A 19,009-nucleotide genomic window follows, 5' to 3' on the forward strand; every position below is an offset into this window, starting at 1 on the left:
ACCAGAGTAAAAGCATGAGGTTTGCTGTGAGTTTACATCCAGATTCTTGGTCGGACCCATACGCATACGCTCCCAGAGTTTATATACTTTGCTGGTTTCTTTTAAGAATATTTAATTGTATATGTGTTCATTTAAGAATAACTAGAAAAAATACTCAGTCCTAACACCCTAAACATTCATTGTGAACCTTTGCCTACTTGGGTTTCGTGATCTTGTTATATCCCCAACTTTCTGTTTCTTTTAACATCAAAAACATCCCCAAACCTTTGCAAAATTATAATGACTTTCGTGTCTCATTAAGAGACATACCACCATTTACTTAACCGGATCTCTGCAGTTGGACATTTAGCTTTCTCACTAACAAATAACGTGATGATCCTATTTGTGCCTAGAGATCATTCTATTGTTTAGGCAATCCAAGAAGGTTGCAAATGTCTCCGTTAACTTTATTGAAACCTGAATTGAGTTGCCCTGTTGCAGAACGACTACACTTTTCACAATTCAGAATTGATAATTGTCGTGAAGAAATCCACTCCTAGTCTGACAGCTGAAAATGATAGATCATTGTTACATCCTTGTGTTCTTTTTATTTCCGGCGGGGGGGGGGGGCGGATTTCTTTTTATTTATTTATTTTTTCTCAAAGTGGTAGGATGGATTTTATTTATTTATTTATTTATTTATTTATTTATTTATTAGAGTGCAGTGCGGGAGAGGAGCAGAGGGAAAGAGAGAGAATCTCAATGTTATAGGTCAACTTATGGAATGACACTCGATAATGAACATTGTGACCTAAAGTTTAACTTGTTTTTCAAGATTCTGTTAAGCAACCCCACCCCTTTACTAAGACCTGGCTAAGGTGAGGTGAAAGTTACCTGGTCACTGTCCCGCAGTATCTTAGGTGTCTAACTATGTTTGGTCATTTTAAAAGGACAAAGAACTTTAAAATGGTAGGTTCCCGGCAAAACGAGCGTCTGCATATTACAATGTAACTGGCTTCCATGAAGTGCTGTGGATTGTAATTGGTTAAGTCAATAATGACGTATTCTGTCTAAATCTCACTGTCACCTTTGGTCGGGGCATCCTTACCATCAGGAGTCAGGTTTGGCCCCGCCGTAAATAAAACCATGCCTCGCTTCTATTCGGCATCACCCTGCAACACTCCAGCAGTTTCCAGGCTCAGCTTAGAGCCCCGTGAGGGGCTGGATTCCATGACCCTGCCAGACGGTCAACCGACCGAGCCACCCAGGCGCCCTTTGTTTGTTTTTTTTAAATTTTTTTAATGTTTTATTTATTTTTGATACAGAGAGAGACAGAGCATGAGAGGGGGAGGGGCAGAGAGAGAAGGAGACACAGAACGGGAAGCAGGCTCCAGGCTCTGAGCTAGCTGTCAGCACAGAGCCTGACGCGGGGTTCGAACCCACAAACGTGAGATCTGACCTGAGCCGAAGTCGGAGGCTTAACCGACTGAGCCACCCAGGCGCCCCGTCCCCTTGTTTTTATTGTCAAGTAACCAATTTCCTCTTTTGTGTGTGTCTTAAAAAAAAACAACTTTTGTGATACACGTTTTCCTGTCATTACATAAGTCCTAGTAATGATGACGGATGTATAGAACCTGATCATTCTTATTTCGGGAATTCATATTATCTCTGATTTCTCATGACTACAACCAGGCTGCCTTGAATATTGCATGTAAAAATACTTTTTCTTTGAATCTTCTAAGTCTTTAGGAGAGATGTTCATGATTCAAAGGCAGGCACTGGACGGAAGGAAGCTCTCATTGGCTGAATGGGGTGTATGCATACATTGGAGGAACTGCGGCCTGGGCTGGGCCAGTTAGGTTGCCTGTGGGGCAAGGAATCTAGTTACAGGGAAACAGGCATGGAAGGAAGTTCCCAGTGTGTACCATTTAGAACATTTAAACTATGAACCACATGAGCACCTTCCCAGGTTAAAAAAATTCAGTACATTTTAAAAGTTAAAAATGGTGAACAGTGAATGTACTTAGAAACAAATCCACCAGGAGGCAGCATTGCTCCGTCAGGAGGCAGGCAGCCTCCAGTGTATGAGCTCAGTCTTGCACCTGGGCTGGGCTTGTGGGTTGATTTTTTTTCCTTCCTCATTTTCTGTATTGTTCTAATTTTCTACAAAGACCCACACTGAAATAAAATACACTTTATTTAAGGAAAGAAGGAAGTGTCAAGCCCTGCCCCTCTTTGGCTGTGTGCCAGGCCTCTGTATATTGTATAAATTCCAGTAGAATTATTGAAGAAGAGAATGGATACGTTTAAAATGCTGACAGATAGGGGCACCTGGGTGGCTTAGTTGGCTAAGTGTCTGACTTTGGCTTGGCTCATGATCTCGCGTTCATGGGTTCAAGCCCTGCACCGGGCTCTGTGCTGAAAGCTCAGTCCTGAGGCTGCCTTGTAAGAACACGAGTCTGAACCTAGCAGACGCCATGACAGGCTTTAAGTTTCCCCTCTAAACTAGGTCTAAAGGTCAGTCTCTCCGGAACTATTAGGCGGTTACGCATTGCCTAAGGCAAGAGGGACCACCCTTGTAATACCCTTAACATTCCTAAGGGCAGGCCTAGATCAGTTATTGCCCAGGGCTAGTTACACCCTATGTGAGGGTCCTGGGTCCTGGGTCTACTCTGATTGGTTAACACTCTAAATGTTGTAATTGGATAAACCTGCTGTCAATAATATTGTGTACTAATAATTGGATCACTGTACCTATGTCACCATTTCCTGTAACTCCCCCTTCCCAAACTCATCAAAGCCCTGCCCCACCTTTGTTCGGGGCTCTCAGCATGGATCCACCACTCTGGGAAAGTCTGTGAGCCCGAGCTTAGGCCCCGGCCAGCCTAAACCCGTAATAAAGCCCTTTGCTTTTGCATGCGTGACTCGGTCTCCCTGGCGGTCTCTGGTTTTTTGGGGGCGATATTAAAATCTGGGCATAACAGCCTCAGATTCTGTGTCTCCTTCCCTCTCTGCCCCCTCTTGACTTGCACACACACACACTCTCTCTCTCATTCTCTCTCAAAAATAAAAAAGTTTAAAAAAATATTGATAGTATATCAAATAAATAACCCTCTAACTGTATTATCTTGCACCATTTATGACAGTGTAGGCAAGTGCCTGTTTCTCACATCCTTACATCCTTGCCAACTCAGTGTGTTGTTACATTGTTATGCCTTGTTCAAACTGATAAGCTAAAAAACTTGTTTTAATGAGTAAATATTTAGTTATAAGGAAGGATAGTGATGTTTTCATATATTTAAAAGCAATGTATGATTTTTTTTGGTAAGCGACTTCCCCCACTCTAATGAGGGTAGGAAATCCCTCCATGGTTTTTCCCATGGTTTTGTGCACTCAGCACATATTGTTGAGTGAATGAATGAAAAATAACTTTCCTAGGCTCTGGTTTCCTCATTTATAAGATGCCAGTGTTGTTTTGTTGGGGGGATTGACACCCCCTCATCCAGATTTGATTGAGTAGCTGGGACTCACGACCCTACACCTGCACTGAGGGGAAAGCGGCTTTCGGGGCAGAGCAGGCAGGCGCCTCAGCACGTCTGAAAATAGCTTGAGAGAGCAGGAGAGGTGACTGGCCCATTTTATTGTGCTTACGGGGTGGGCTTTGGTGAGGGTCCCCTGAGAGGGACCACAGGTGCCAAGGGAGGCAGCCCACAGGCTTTCTCATGGGCTTGAAAGCTGTCAGCAGTGAAACATAAAAAAACAAAGCTGGACTTTGTATTCCGGGGTGATAAAACAGCGTCTCCCAGAAGATTAGATGATGTTATATACATAAAGGATGTCTGTAAATACTTGTCATTCTTATTGTTCTTGAGTCTGTCAATTTTGTAAAGGGACTTTTTTCTTTTGAAGATAACCTGAGAATATTTTTTTTTCGGGAGTGGGATCTACTCTCATGATGATGTGGCTCGTCTGTTTCATCCCGGGGGATTAGCCACAGTGCTTTGCATGAAGTCAAAGAAGGAACATGCTCAGTTCCAGACTGCCTCGTGTCGAAGGCCTTGCACAGTGCCGGGTGCTTCACACATGTTATGTCAGGGAATGCGTGTTGACACGAAGGAGAGAATATCCCCGGGGTGTGGGGCGGGGAGGCTGGCTGGTAAAGCTGAGCATATGCATGTTCTATGATCCAGCATTTCCACTCCTAGATGTGTACCCAACAGAAATGCTGGCATATGCTCACAAAAAGAAATATACAAGAACGTATATAGATAGCAACCCTGTTCATACACAATAGCCCAAACGGGAAACCACCTAAAATATCCATCGACAGTAAAGTGGATAAATTGTGGTATACAGCTTGAAAGACACGAAAGATAAATTGTAGTATACCCACACCATGCAATATTGCACATCAAAGAATATGACGGATCTACAACAACTCACAGCAATCTGGATGAATCTTCTATATAAAATGTCGAGTGACAGAAGTCAAGGCCAAAGAAAAGATACATATGTGCAATTCCATTCCTATAAAGCACAAGTGCTAATCTTTGCTTCTACAATTTAGGATTATGGTTCCTCTGGGACGGGGCACAAAGGGAGCTTCTCGGGTGCTGGTAATGTTCTATTTCTTGGTCTGGGTGCAGTGGGTTCAGTTTGTGAAAATTCAGCAAGATGCACAGTTTTGATAGAAATACATTTTTGTATGCATTTTAAGCACCTATAAAAAATTAAAATGAAATTTTCATTGGGGGCAAATGTAAAAGGAGGCTTCCCATTATGCGAACTGTGATAGTGTCTGAGTGATGAGACTCTGGCTGGTATTTTCTTTTCTTTCTGTTTCTAATTTACTATAATCCATCCATCCATCCATCCATCCATCCATCATCCATCCATCCTCCCATTTAATAAGTATTCACTGCATGCCTGCTATGTACTAGGCACTGCTCTATTTAGTTCTGCTGGGTCTAAGAATGAACAAAATAGGAGAATTCTCTGTACTTGATGAACTTACATTGTCCAAGAGGGAGATGGACAGTAAATAATAAACATTTAAATAAATGATGTCAGATGGTACCAATTGCTATGGAGAAAAGCAAATCATAAAGGGAGACGCAACGTGTTGTGAACATGGTACTATTTGATTAGAGTGGTCCAAGACAGTCCTACTGATCAAGAGCAGTGGGAGCAGAAACCTGTAAGAATAAGGGAGCAAACCTGGTAGGTGCGGCTGGGGATGGACACAAAGGATTCCAGGTGGGTGGTCCAGCCACTGCAAAGGCACTGAGGTGGGAGCGCTCTTTAATTTTCAGAGAACATCAAGAAGGTCACAGCGTCAGTTACAAATTTATTGCATGTCAGCCCCAAACCCACCTTTTGTCCGCTGGCGCGATGTTACGGTTTGTCAGTAGAGGGCGCTGGAGAAACGCCACGGGATGAGGGGGAGGCCCTGTTTCCCGGCTTCTGGTTTGCTCTCAGCGGGCTTCTGGAGCTCCCCCTACTTCCCCAGGGCCCGGCTCCCACAGCCGGGTGGCCTCGGCAGCACCAGGCTTCTGCAGGGAAGACGGCTTTATTGGCACCGGCGCCTGCGATGCACCGGCCATCGGCACCCCATAACCAGCCCCTCCCGGACACCTGTCTTGGGCAGTTTTGTAAGAGCGTTTCGAGGCAGATACCTCACCATGAATGGCTCTGCCTTGCAACTGGAGAGGGCAGATTTCCAGCGACTTCCACTCGTGAAGCACCACAGGGGCTTCTCTGCCAATGTTGAGCAGTAGCATGTTCTCTCCAGCAGACGCGATCGATCTTGACCTCATTGGGGGTGGGCGGGAGTGGGCTCCTTCTGGGGCTCTCTCCGCCCTAGGGCTAGCAGCAGCTTGCTAACTATGAAATTCCTAAATTCTTTGGAGGGTTCTTTATTTCTTATTAGCCAATCCCCAGTTCCTCCACCTCTCCTTATAGTCAATAATTCTTTATAGTATGCAGATTACAGCATCCAGAGGAGTGGTAAGTAGGAGAATGATAGAAGTCAGAGAGCAGCCAAGAGGCCCCTGGAGAACCCTTACTTTCACCCTGCGCGAGATGGGGCGCCTCAAGGCGGTGGTGTGGACAAAAGGGTGACATGATTCGACTCACATTCTGAAGGCTCCCTGAATGGCCTCGAGGAGGAAGGAGAGAAGGGGAGTAGGAGCTGAGGCAGACTAGCCAGTGGGAAGCTACCGTAATGTTCTAAGCAAAAAATGGCCATGGCCGGGGTCTGAGTAGGCTTGGTGGTGGTGCCCAGAGGCGTATGAATGCTGGGCATCTTTCGAAGGTGGAGCAGACAGGATTTGCATTGAATGTCATAAGATGAGAGAAACAGGGGTAAAGAGTAATTTCCAGGTTTTTTTGACCTGAAGGGCTGCAAGGAGGGAGCTCCCAACTACAGTGGGAGGTGACAAGAACCAGGGCTTTGGTTTTGGATGTGTTAAATTAGATACAACACATTGAGAAGCATTTATTTAAGAAAGTCTACCAAACGTTGGTAAGACCAATGGGAATCCATGGCATTTTAGCTCAGAGCAGCTGGTCCCCCTACTGGGGCGAGGCAGGCCATGAGAATTGCAGCTCTGTGGATGAGGGGGCCAGACTTTTTTTGCAGAAGAGTGCAGAAAATTACGTGCGCAGGGTTGATCTCACACCCAACAGCAAGGTTAGTGGCAAACTACCAGGCAAGGCCAGCGTCCCAGCCTAAGTCTCCATGCTGGCTGGGGCAAGCACCAGTCTGGTAGACTGGCCAGACATTTAACAATGAGGGGCGCCTGGGGACCCAGTCAGTTAGGCGTCTGACTCTTGGTTTCAGCTCAGGTCATGATCTCACGGTTCGTGGGTTCTAGTCCCGTGTCGGGCTCTGTGCTGACAGCTCAGAGCCTGGAGCCTGCCTTGGATTCTGTGTCTCCCTTTCTCTCTGACCCTCCCCTGCTCATGCTGTCTCTTTCTCAAAAATAAATAAACATTAGAAAATTAAAAAAAAAAAAGAAATATAACAATGAATATCTGGGAAGGAGGCAGCCAGAGTGGGTCTTGATAAGACCCTCCTTAAGGCCCTGGTAGTCTGGAAGGCTGAGGTCATACCCAAGGCCATGGGCACCTAGAGAGAGATCAGAGGACACACCAGCCAGCTGTTACAGGCTATTCCTTGCTGGTTGAATGTAAGGTGTAAACACAGGACTTAAAAGATGGGGCCCACTTGTAAACTGCCTGACCTTTGCATTCCTGAAAACACGCACAGACTCATTAGCAGAGGCCAGAAACCCTGCTGGGCTCAAGGTGCTTCCAGAGCTCTTAGACTAATCATCTGCTGACCCAGGGATGACCTCTGGGAAGTCAGACTTAAAAACAAGGATAAAAAAAACACACCCCAAACTCTAAGTAGAGAGATCAGTCACCACAGTGCAAGGGAAATAGACTTCATAGAATTAATCCAGGCACACAAATTGAGGACACAAAGAAACAAACAGTGGTAACAATGGCCTTTCCGGGGAGGGATCAGAATTCAGTTGGAGCATTATCCGATGTAAAATGGCTAGTCTTCCATAAAAATTAGAAGACATGCAACCCCCCCCACCACACACGTTAGGGAAATGCGACCTCCCTTCTCCCCCCAGAAAGAAACAAGAAAACAAAAAGCAGTCAATACACACAATCTCTGAGCAAAGACTTCAAAGCAGCTCTTACCAATTCACTGGCCTAACTGACCCATAGGACTCCCTGCCCAACAACCACAGGACACAGTCTTTTTTTGTTAAGTTTATTTATTTTGAGAGAGAGATGGAGGGGCAGAGAGAGAGAGAGAGAGAGAGAGAGAGAGAGAGAGAGAGAGAGAATCCAAAGGAGGCTCCGTGCTATCAGCACACAGCCCGATGTGGGACTCAAACCCACGAACCGCGAGATCACAGCCTGAGCAGAAACCAAGAGTCGGACACTTTAACCGACTGAGCTGCCCAGGCGCCCTCACAATACACCCTCTTCTCAAGCACACGGTAACGTTCTTGAGAGTGGACAATATGCTACACAATAAAATGAACCTCTACCAATTAAAATTTTTAATTAAACTTTTTATTTTGAGATAATAATTCACACGCAGTCATCAGAAACAACGCAGAAAGATCCCATGTGCTCTTTAGCCCGTTCGCACCAATGGTAACATCTCACAAGACTCTAGAACAGTATCCCAACTAGGGCAGTGACGGTGACAGGGGTTCAGAGTCCGCATTCGAATCGTCACAAGGAAGCTTGTGTTGCCCCGTCACAGCCATATGGACTCGCTGTCACCCTCAGTCCTCCTTAGCCTCAGCCAATCACTGATCTAGTCTCCCTTTCGAGAATTTTGTCATTTCCAGAATGTTACAGAAATGGTCTCCTATCCTGTGTCACCTATCAGAATTGGCTTTTTTTAGTTGGCATAATTCTATGGGAATTCCTCCAGATTGGGCAGTGTCCATAGTCCATCCCCCCCCTTTTTTATGAACATAATTTGTTGTGAGATTGGCTTACATACAACACTCAGTGCTCATCCCAACAAGTGCCCTCCTCAGTGCCCATCACCCACTTTCCCCTCTCCTCCCCCCATCCACCCCCAGTTTGTTCTCAGGGATTAGGAGTCTCTTGTGGTTTCCATCCCTTTTTATCTCTGAGTAGTATTCCAAGCTATGGGTGGACCACTGTTTTCTTGTTTTTGTTCTCAAAGTTTATTTATTTATTTTGAGATAAAGAGAGACAGAAAGAGAGAGAGAGAGAGAGTCCCAAGCGGGCTCCAGACTGTCAGTGTAGAGCCTGATGCAGGGCTTGAACTCACAAATTGTGAAACCACGACCTGAGCTGAAGTCAAGAGTCAGACATGTAACGGACTGAGCCACCCAGGCGCCCCTGCTGTTGAATTACTTAGCAAAGAAAGGACATCTAGGTTGTTTCCAGTCTTGGGAGGCTACAGATACGCTGCTAAACATCCCTGCTCAGGCGCTTGCATGCACATAAGTGTCATTTCCTGAAGTAAATGCCCAGGATGGTGATTGCTTGCTTGTATTTTAGTGGCATGTTCCTTTCTTCTTTCCTTCCCTTCCTTTTTCCCTTCTGCCCTCCCTCCTTCCCTTCCCTTCTTTCCCCCGCTTCCTTCCCTCCTTTCCTTCCTTCCTTCCCTTCTTCCTTCCTTTGTTCCCTTTCTCTCCCTCCCTTCCTTCTTTCCCTTCCCTCTCTCCCTCCTTTCCTCCCTGCCTTCTCTTCTTTTCTCCCTTCCTTCCTTCCTCCCTCCCTCCCTCCTTTCCTTTCTTCCTTCCTTCCTTCCTTCCTTCCTTCCTTCCTTCCTTCCTTCTTTCTTTCCTCCCTCCGTCCCTCTCTCCTTCCCTCCTTTCCTTCCTTCCTTCCAAAAGCACCAAATTATTTTCCACAGTGGCTGTAACATTTTACATTTATTCCAGCGAGGAAAGAGTGATCAAGATTCTTTGCATCCTTGCCAGCATTTGGCAAGGTCACCTTTTTAAAATTTTAGCAATTTTGTTGGTATATAGTGATACCTCATTGTGGTTTTAATTTACATTTCCCTAATGGCTAATAATATTGAATATCCTTTCATAATTGGGTGGTTTTTTTGCTACCTGTATATCCTCTTCATCAAAAAGGTTACGTCTTTTGCCCATCTTTTTTTTAGATTGCTTTTTACTGTTGGATTTTGAGACTGCTTTCTGCACTCTGGATTCTAGTTCTTTGTCAGAAATGTGGTTTGCAAACGTCTTTCCCCAGCATGTAGCTTGTCTTTCATTATTTTCACAGGATTTCTCAGGGCCGCCAACATTTTGAATTGTGATGGAGTCTAATTTATCAAATTTTTGTGCTGAGATTTTGATGGCAGCCGCATTAAACCTGTATGTCAATTTGGGGATAATTGACTTCTTAACTCTGCTGAGTCTTCCAATCCATGAAAAAGAGATGTCTCTTCACTTATTTAAATCTGCCCTTGATTTCTCTCATCAGCATTTTTTTCGTTTTCAGCACGTAAATCCACATGTTTTGTTAGATTGACATCTAAGTATTTCACATTTGTTGACTGTAAATGTAAATTAAAAATAAATTGTGGTTTGGATTGTTCAATGATAGTCCACAGGAATACAGTGGATTAAAGAATTGGCTGACGAGTCCAATATATACATCTCGTTGGTTTTGTGTCTTGGGAGAACCTCGGCTCACACAAGCACCCCCATTACCACCTCCCCACCTTTCCTGCTTCAGGAAATAGTCTTGTAACCCACTGAGCCTCACCAATGAAGGGAGGGCCAGGGCTCATTTTCCGGGAGAGTCTTTAGGCTGCGGCAATGGCAAAGATAACATGATCGGGAAGCTATTGGAAGGGTCAGGGTCAAGGTCATGGCCTCTGATTCTGTCTTGTTACCATCTAGGGACTGCAGGTTAGGGCTGCTGACCAATATCAAGAAGGCGGTGAGCCGCAGGACACTTTAGGCACATTGGCCTTTATGTCCTTCCCGGGACACATCAAGCTCGTTTCCGCCTCGGTGTCTCCATGAATCAGACTCTTGGTTGCAAGCGGAAGAAACTGATCTTTGTTGGCTTAAGTGAAGGGGATGCTGTAGAAATTAAGTGCAAACTGGGGAGGGTGCTAAGAGACAGAGCAGACATCGGGAAATATGGGATTCCACGAGTCTTCAGAGGGTCAAGCGGCAGGCAGCCTGAGACAGCATGACAGATTGTATATTTCCAAAAATATCTACGGCAATACCTCCAGTCCTCCAAGCTCTTCCAGAATCTTTGCACTTTTTTAAAAAAAATCATGAGTTGGGTCTATTTCCTCTTGAAACTATTTGTAACCACCTTGATGAATAGAATGTGGCAGAAGTGGCACTGGATGGTCTCAACCCCAAGGCATAAAGGCAATATGGCTTCCATTTGACTCTCTTGAGACGCTTGCCCTTCCAGTGGGTTGTGAGGAAGCCCAGGCCACATGGAGAAGCTGTAGGGGGTGTTCTGGCTGACAGTCCAGCATGGTGCTTGGCCAACAGCCAGCACCCACCACCAGAAATGTGAACGGATAAGCCTTCAGGGGATCCCAGGCCAGCCTCCACTGAACTGTCTCCACTCCACTGAGTCAAGCAGAGATGAGCTATCCCTATGCAGCCCTGACCGAACGGCAGATTCATCAGCAAAATTCTGTTGTCATCATTTTAAGCCTGAAGTTATGGGTTGGTTTGTTACACAGCAGTTGGTAACTGGAACATGCAGCCACTATGTCAGAGCAGAAATGACTTGGCTGGGACCTGGCATAGGACCCCTGGGACACCTCCACCCCTGTGATGCCACGCCTCAGGGAGAGGAGACGTTGAGTCTGGTTTTCTCTTTGGTGTCCATCACTACATGTAATTAACTTATTCACAGAGTTGTTTACTTGTTTACTCTTGTTTCTCATTTTAAGTTTTGCACCTTTTAAAGTGTTGTGATTGAATACCCGTGTCCATCAGCTGGAAGGTCATGACCATGGGCAGAGGGAGCTTGTAATGTCACTGCTCTGTCCCTGGGCTGGACAGAATGCAGGTGGACGTGGAGACACGCTGTCCAGACCTTCCTTCAGTGGACTGCTTGTTGTCCCACCATCACTGTCTGCTGCCTCAGGGACGGCCTTCCCTGTAGGGACCTATCTTGCCCAAAGTCATGCCTCTTCTGGGGCGAATCAGTGATGGATGGAGGCGTAGAAAGGCCCAGCCATCTTGGCCCAACTTAAGACAACTCTCAGAGGCCATGTTAGCTCTACAGCTGCCCCTGGGGAGGGACCAGGGTGTCACTGGACCTGCATCATGGATCGCTTCCTCCCTCTGCCCTCTGCCCCTCCTGCTTCTTCCTCCTTCTTCCCACTGTGTTGACCCCCAGGTCATTACCCATGAAATGTCCTGTACCCTACACTCCATCTCAGAGAGTCAGCCTCCTGGGAAGTGAAACTTGGTACAGCCAAGGAAGATGGGAGATTGGCACTTGCTTGAAGGATGAGGTGTCTAGAGCCATTGCAAGGGGAGGCCATCGTGGTCTCCCTGCTAAAAGGAGCTTCCCTTTTACTAAGAGTGGGAGATCCGCTCTCTTGTGAGCCCCCAGGATCCCTTCCTGCTGCTCAGTCCCGAGGAAACGGCTGCCTGCTCTGAACCTCCAGTGGCCCCTCTTACGTGGACAGGATTAGTGTCCCAAACCGAGGCTTGGAAAGGGGTTCCTCCACGCATCTGGGTTCTCCAAGCTCTTATGCTGTGCAGACCTCGTCAGAGAAACGCCTTCACTGAAGTCTTGGTCACAAGGATCACCCACCCGCTACTGTCCGTGTGTTTGCCTGACCCTCTTTTAGCAAAGACTCACGACGTAAATTGTTTCCACTGAAGTTCGTATTCAGGAGGAGTCTCACTGCCTGTTTTGTTATTGTTCCAATGACTTAAATTCTGTGACAAATTATAATTCTTGTGGCTATCTAGAACATTTTGAGCTGATTTCTATGACCTGTGCAGTTGTCCTCAGGTCCTGGTGGTCTCCACTCCAGTCCTTGTTCCAGAAATCTCTGTCCAGTTTTGATGCTAAAAACACGCTTGTGTGTAGCTGCTGGGGGTGTTTTGCAAAGTTAACATTGTTTTCATTTCAGAAAGTAAATAGACCCCAGGCTGGGGGTAGGAGACCCCCAATGACTGTGATGAGAGCAGATTTGGGGCTTTGTCCTCAAGTGTGATCCAGGCTTGATGGCCTTTCTTCAGTTTTCAGCTTCTTCCTGGCAGCAGGAGCCCCTCAGGTGCCGGTCACAGGTCTTCATTGCGGGAAAATCTCCCATTGCTTCAGATCTAATGATTTCCAGAACATGACTTTGGGGTGAAACTTAGATGGTGTAAATGGTGTGTACATGGACCCCAATTCTGCCTCTAGCTCATCTATGGCCATGGACAAGGCTCTTCCTTCTGTGTAAAATGGGAGTGGTGAGGGATGTGTGGGTGTCACCTCTAACACTTGCCAGTTCCTCTTTAATGCTGGGAGGACGTTCTTGGATCTGGATGTGGTCAGAATGTTGAGGAGCTGAGATAGAAGCAATGAGAACCTAGGGGTTGGCCAGGGTGTGGTGGGCTGGCAGGGCAGGGGGAGGCAGAGTCGGTGGGCCATAGTCCCAGTGATGCTTGATCAGCCTCCCAGCAATGAGGGCAATTGATGAAGGTGGAAGAGGCTCCCAACATCATCCAGCATTGTCCAAAAGTCTGAGGGTTGCCGAGTCTAACACTCTGTTTTACAGATGGGGAAACTGAGGCCCATGAGAAGAAGAAACTTGCCCAAATTTACAAAGTGGGGAAGAAACTGAAGCAGAACTGGAGCCCAGGTCTCCTGGCTCCCATGCAGGAGAGGCAGAGAGGTGGACAGGGAGGGAACAGGGGCTATCTCCTCCTCTCTGAGCCCTTTGTGGTGGCCAGTCACTTGGCTGTGGCCACATGGATGATCACAAAGCCTTTGATGTCTGGGAAGTGGGAGCTGACGAGGTCCACCTGCAGCTGCCTTGGGCCACTCTTGGAGGGGGTGATGTTGAACTGGACCGAGGCCCTCTCCTGGGGCTCCAGGCTGGGCACACTGGGGAAAGGGGATGGGAGAAAGCCAGACCATCAGTCCCCTTTCCTTCTGAATCTGGCCTGCCCTCTCCAGAGCCCTTGGGATCAAGGACACACCTTGAGACTTGACATTTAAGCCTTGCCAGTAGGCTTTCAGCTTCATTTTTCCTTCCACCACTTCTCACCTCTTTCCACCCAGTCAGGCTTCTCTCCTTCTTGTGCCTTGAACATACCTTACTTTTCCTTCTCTGGGCTTTTTTCTGCACTGTTCCTCCCACCGAGGATGCCCTTCCCATTCCAACTGCAGCCAAGGGCCAGATCAAGTGTCTCTTCTTCCAGGAGACCCTCCCTGACTGTACCAGCCATTGAGACCTCTGACTAAGAAGCCCTCCATGCTTCTTGATACCTGAAAAGCTTCCCAAGTCATCATTTAAGGCCCAGCTCAAATATCAGCTCCATTGCAGCTTTTCCTTGGTTTCATCTCATCCCCAATTAAGGGCCACCCCCAATTCTCTGGACCCTGGGGATCCATTCCTCTGCACAAATCACACTGTCCTCATTTGAAGGACCACCTGTCTGTGGGAACACCTCTCCAAGCAGAACCCCATCTGTCCATCTTGGCATTCCCAGAGTTGACACGTGGCTCAGAAGAGATCCTATGATCAAGGATCATGTGAATGGGTGAATGCATGAATGCAAGAAGGAAGGAGTGAATGGCGAGAGTGAGTAAGTCAATGAGTGCATGAATGAATGGAACATGTGTGAATGAGTGGATGAAGAAACCAGTCAAGACTGAGTTGAGCAGATAGATGAAGTAAATGAATGAGGAATGAGTGAGTGAATGAGCCACCCAATGAAGCTAATGACCGAATGAAGGAAGGGAGGGATACAGAAATGAAGGTTGGTGTGTTTAGGCTGTGAGCTGGCTCCTGGGCGCCCAGCGTCCCTCCCGCACCCCCTCCGTTGGCAGCATCTCCATCCTATGAGGAAGGTGGACCCTCCACTCCCAGGCTAACACTTACTTGATGCTGAGCTGTCCCTGGAGAAGGCCGCTGCCCTCCACCATCAGCACACAATCCTCCACCGTCTCCAGGAGGGGGTTGACCACCGTCACTTTCACCATGACCGCCACCCCCACCATGGCTGGACCCAGAACCTGGAGAGTAACACCTGTAAGTCATCCTTCTCCTCCTTTGCACTCCCCAGGAAGCCTACGGGGCCTGGCTGGGATGCTGGTTGGATCCTGGCATGGGCATTAATCATGGCTACCCCTTGCATCCACCCACCCCCTTAGTGAGCTCCATCATTATATCCATCCCTCTGCATCCATGCCACTTCTCCCCACCCTTGAGAGCTGTAGCCAGAGCTTAAGACACAGACTGGATTCACCTTGATGGTGATGGAGTCCTCCAGAGTGATGTCCTTCTCCACCAGGAACTTCTCTCCTTTGGTGACAAGGCACATTGCAGCCAACAGGATCTTCTTGTCCTCTGTCAGGTCTTCCTTATACTGAGAGTAAGATATTGTGATTGGGATCTTTTTCTCTGGAAGAGAAAGCAGAGGTAGGACTTAGGGGTCCACTGTTTTCTTTCAATGGAATCCAGAATGAGGAAGGGAAGTCTCAATTCCTAGTTACACTCTCTTTGGTCCTTGCCACCAAGCTGACATGAGCATTATTAGTATCAGTTCACAGATGAAGCAACCTAAGGCTCAGAGAGGTTAATTTCTTGTCCAATGGCAGACAGCAAGTATATCAAAGAACCAAGATGAGGTGGGATTCAAATTCAGGCCAGTGGGCTACCCTGACACCACACTGTTTCTCTACAAACTCCCGGAGGTATATTTAAACTTTCCCCAGTCATTCCAGATGGAAATGCCTCAGTCCATTATGCACTCATCCCATCAGGAATCCACCCCCTATTTATTGAGCACCTACTATGTGTTAGGTGCCAAGAAGAGAGAGGTTAAAGTCTGTCTCAAGCTTCCAATCCAGTGAAGAGGCCAACTTCCCCCAAGCTTCTTCAAATCCTCCCTCCCCATTAAGGCCCATCCTAGTCAGCCCCACCAGGGAAAGCCTTCACAGATCTCCCACTCAAGTGATCTTGTGCCCTCTGCCTTCTGAGCTCCCGTGGTCCTGGGACCCCCACCAACCACTGACACCCTCCTATGCATTTCCTTCTTTTGAGCATGGCCACAGCTGACTGCCAGTTGTATTTGGATTTTTTGGACCACCATATGTTTTTTCTTTTAGGTACAATATGTTCTTTCCAACTTACTCCAGGTCCTACCACACCCCACTGCTCTTCCTGTGGTTCTGTTTCCTTCTTGTCCCCGAAGGCATCTGAGTTTTCAACATGTGGGAAAGGTCCTTAAAGGATTTGAACTTGGTTCACTCCATGCTCCCCCAGAGCACATCTGCATATAGTAGATGCTTCCCGAATGCTCAAATGCTGATCCATTTGTCAAAATTCGACACTGTTTTATGGGTTTCCTTAGTCTAGTAGGTCATTACTAAGAGAGTCCTTACTACAATAGCAATAATTAATAATGAGAAAAGCTGACTTTTACTAACTTTACTGCTGGGCAGTTGGAAGCACATTCATTGACTAACTCGTTCCATCCACACGATTCCATGAGCAAGTATTATTACCCTCAACTTATAATAATAAGTCAATAGTACTGTCCAATAATACTGTCAGTCCCTACAATAAATCACATGTTCCTTAGGTTGTAGAAATTATGCCAAATACTTGATATATGTTATGCCATTTATTCCTTGTGTGGTGGGAGATCGGTGGTTCTCAAAGTGTGGCCCTGGGCACGGTGGCATCCGCATCATCTAAGAACTTATTAGAAATGCAAATGCTAAGGCTCCACAACAAAATATTAGTTGAATAATATTTTGTGGGACTTGAATCCCGCAACATATAAAAAGAACTATCTATTTAAAGATTATGCATCTATGAAAATGATGCAGATGAAGAGCTTATAAAAATATTTAAAGGACAATGTGATGTGGAAAAAGGGAGGCACTAATGAACACTAAACATGCACAATTTAATTAGAGCTGTTTTGCAAAAGGCAAGTGGCATTAAAAATACGGAAGGGAAGCATTTGTAGGTGGGTGGCGGGATCACAGGTGACCTTTCTTTGAAATTCTTAATGAACATATATTACCTTTAATATGAAAAAAAAATCCAGGAGAAAGTGTGTGTTCCTATTTCCTTATGAAAGCGGGGAGGGGGGGAGTGGAGGAGGGGGAGAGGGGAGAGCAGGAGGGGAGGGAAGGGAGGAGTGAGGACAGAGAAGGGCTGTAGGCAGGCTGGCCGATGCGTGCAGAATGCTCAGGACAGGCCCTAGCACCTGCCACCCCAAGAGACCATTTCTGATGGGTCCATGCCTCTCACACAGAACTCTTGGAGCCAGACGGGCTCTAGAATCAGTTGTGTGTTAAAGAGGTAACACAAGGCATATGCTGTGAAATGCTACCGGTAGGTATTTAGTTGGGGTGTAAATATTCACGCGAACTGTGATCGCCTCATCTTCACACGTGTGTCACCAGATAGCCATGGCTTTTATTACGAGTCTCATGATTTAGCCCCTCTGAGCTCACTTTTCTCACCTGTCAAGTGGGGACAAGAGGCAAGGTGCTGAAACGTCCCCATCTTCCCTGGGAAGGGAACAGGATGTTGGGAAGCCCCACCCCGTCCCCCCAACTCCCGCCGGGTTCCTTCCCGCCCAGTAAGCGGTTCCCACCAAGCGGCTGCCTCCCTACCTTCCTTTGGCCCCAGTCGCACCGTGTGCGATTCGTGTAGGATCTCCGCCACCGGCCTGCGGGTGTAGAGAATGGTGGCGCCGCTCAGGTTGACTCGGACCCTCTGGGCCCGGGAGGTGAGGTTGGCCAAGCACAGGGCCAGGCTCAGGTCGTGGCCCAGCATGGGCGGCTCCAGCATCTTGAACTTGCCGGTGACGATGGGCTGGGTGGTGGGCTCCAGGAGGTCCTCGCGCCAATGACCACGGCCGCCTGCCCTGCGGACCCGGGTCCTCCTCCCAGAGGCTTCCACGCTGAACAGCTTCCTCACGGCCTTGCAGTACACCTGCCTCTCCTTCCGGGATCCTGCAGGCATGTGCAAGGTGAGGGGGTGCCTCCTCCTCCATCCCGGGGCTCCCAGGGCCCTCTCTGCCCATTTCCCTTCCTCTCCAGACAGAAGCACCATTTACAGGGGTGCCCAGGTGGCTCAGTTGGTTAGGCGTCCTACTTCGACTCAGGTCATGATCTTGGGGGTTCGTGGGTTCCGGCATCAGGCCCTGTGCTGACAGCTAGGTCAGAACCTGGAGCCAGTGTTCCTTCCAATTCTGTGTCTCCCTCTCTCTCCGACCCTTCCCTGCTCACACTGTCTCTCTCTCTCTCTCAAATAAGAATAAAAATAAAACATTAAAAAGACAAAAAACAAAAACCACCATTTACAGACTGACAGCCCACCAGCCAGACGCACACTTTAGCCACGGGCACTGAGTTTGGTTCTAGACTATTCAAATACATTTTAAGTCCGTCACCAATAACTTCAGATCAGGAAATTTCACACCAAAGTTCGGGTCTGGGGCTTCCCTGACAGCTGGGTCTGAAGACTCAGGACAGGGAGAGCGGATGCTTCTGTAGACTTGCTATGGTGTGCCAGGCGCTAGAGTTCTAGACGCTGTATTTTTCCCCAAGGAGGCGGTATGAATCTCATCCCCGTTTTATAGATAAGGAATCCAAGGCCCGGGAAGTAAAGCAACTTGTAAGGGAGTCTGGCTCCAAATTCCATGTTGTTAATCATGGTCCCTTACCATTCTGCGCATTACGGTTATGGTCTATAGGTGGGTGATGGCTGCCCCTGGCGGGGATGTACTCTGGGGTTCTCCACGGTCCCTCCGGGAACCGCCACAAGCCTGGGGCACTCTCGGTACTGTCTACAAGGCGATGTGTGAGTGTAGGACCCCTGATCTCCCACCTGCCCTGTTGCGAGCACAGACTTGTCTTTTGACCTCCAGACCAATATGTCCAGCTGGAGCCCTCCCCTCCGCACTGCATGCTGTCCCACAGGTGTCCCACGTCCAATAGAACCTGCTGCCTTCTGCCCAGTGGCATTCCCCCAGGGGACAAGCCAGAAACTGGCTGCATCCTTGACGCTTCCCAGACTTTCCCCTCCCACAACAGATCAGTCACCCAGTCCTGCTGAACATCCTCATTGATCTCTAGAATCTGCTGTCTTTTCTCATCAGACCAGCATATAAATTGCCCCACCAGGGATGCCTGGATGGCTCAGTCATTTGAGCAGCAGACTTCAGCTCACAGATCATGAGTTTGAGCTCCACATTGGGCTCTCTGCTGTCTGCAAAGAGCCCACTTTGGATCCTCTGTCTCCCCCTCTCTCTGCTCCTCCCCAGTC

General features: G+C 47.6%; 1 protein-coding gene across 1 annotated transcript in view; it reads right to left on the minus strand.

The window, feature by feature from the left end:
- Window positions 1–13,445: 13,445 nt before the first annotated feature.
- The window catches only part of TGM6 (transglutaminase 6), a 50,549-nt gene continuing 44,985 nt past the window's right edge, over window positions 13,446–19,009 (minus strand). Inside the window, exons 10-13 of the mRNA XM_029917922.1 lie at window positions 17,353–17,694; window positions 14,967–15,121; window positions 14,600–14,733; window positions 13,446–13,599 (exon numbers count right to left, since the gene is read on the minus strand). Of these exons, the coding sequence (XP_029773782.1) occupies window positions 13,446–13,599; window positions 14,600–14,733; window positions 14,967–15,121; window positions 17,353–17,694 (785 nt within the window). The remainder of the gene's footprint in view (window positions 13,600–14,599; window positions 14,734–14,966; window positions 15,122–17,352; window positions 17,695–19,009) is intronic.

This window comes from Suricata suricatta, chromosome 12 (assembly GCF_006229205.1).
Source record: "Suricata suricatta isolate VVHF042 chromosome 12, meerkat_22Aug2017_6uvM2_HiC, whole genome shotgun sequence".
NCBI lineage: Eukaryota > Metazoa > Chordata > Mammalia > Carnivora > Herpestidae > Suricata > Suricata suricatta.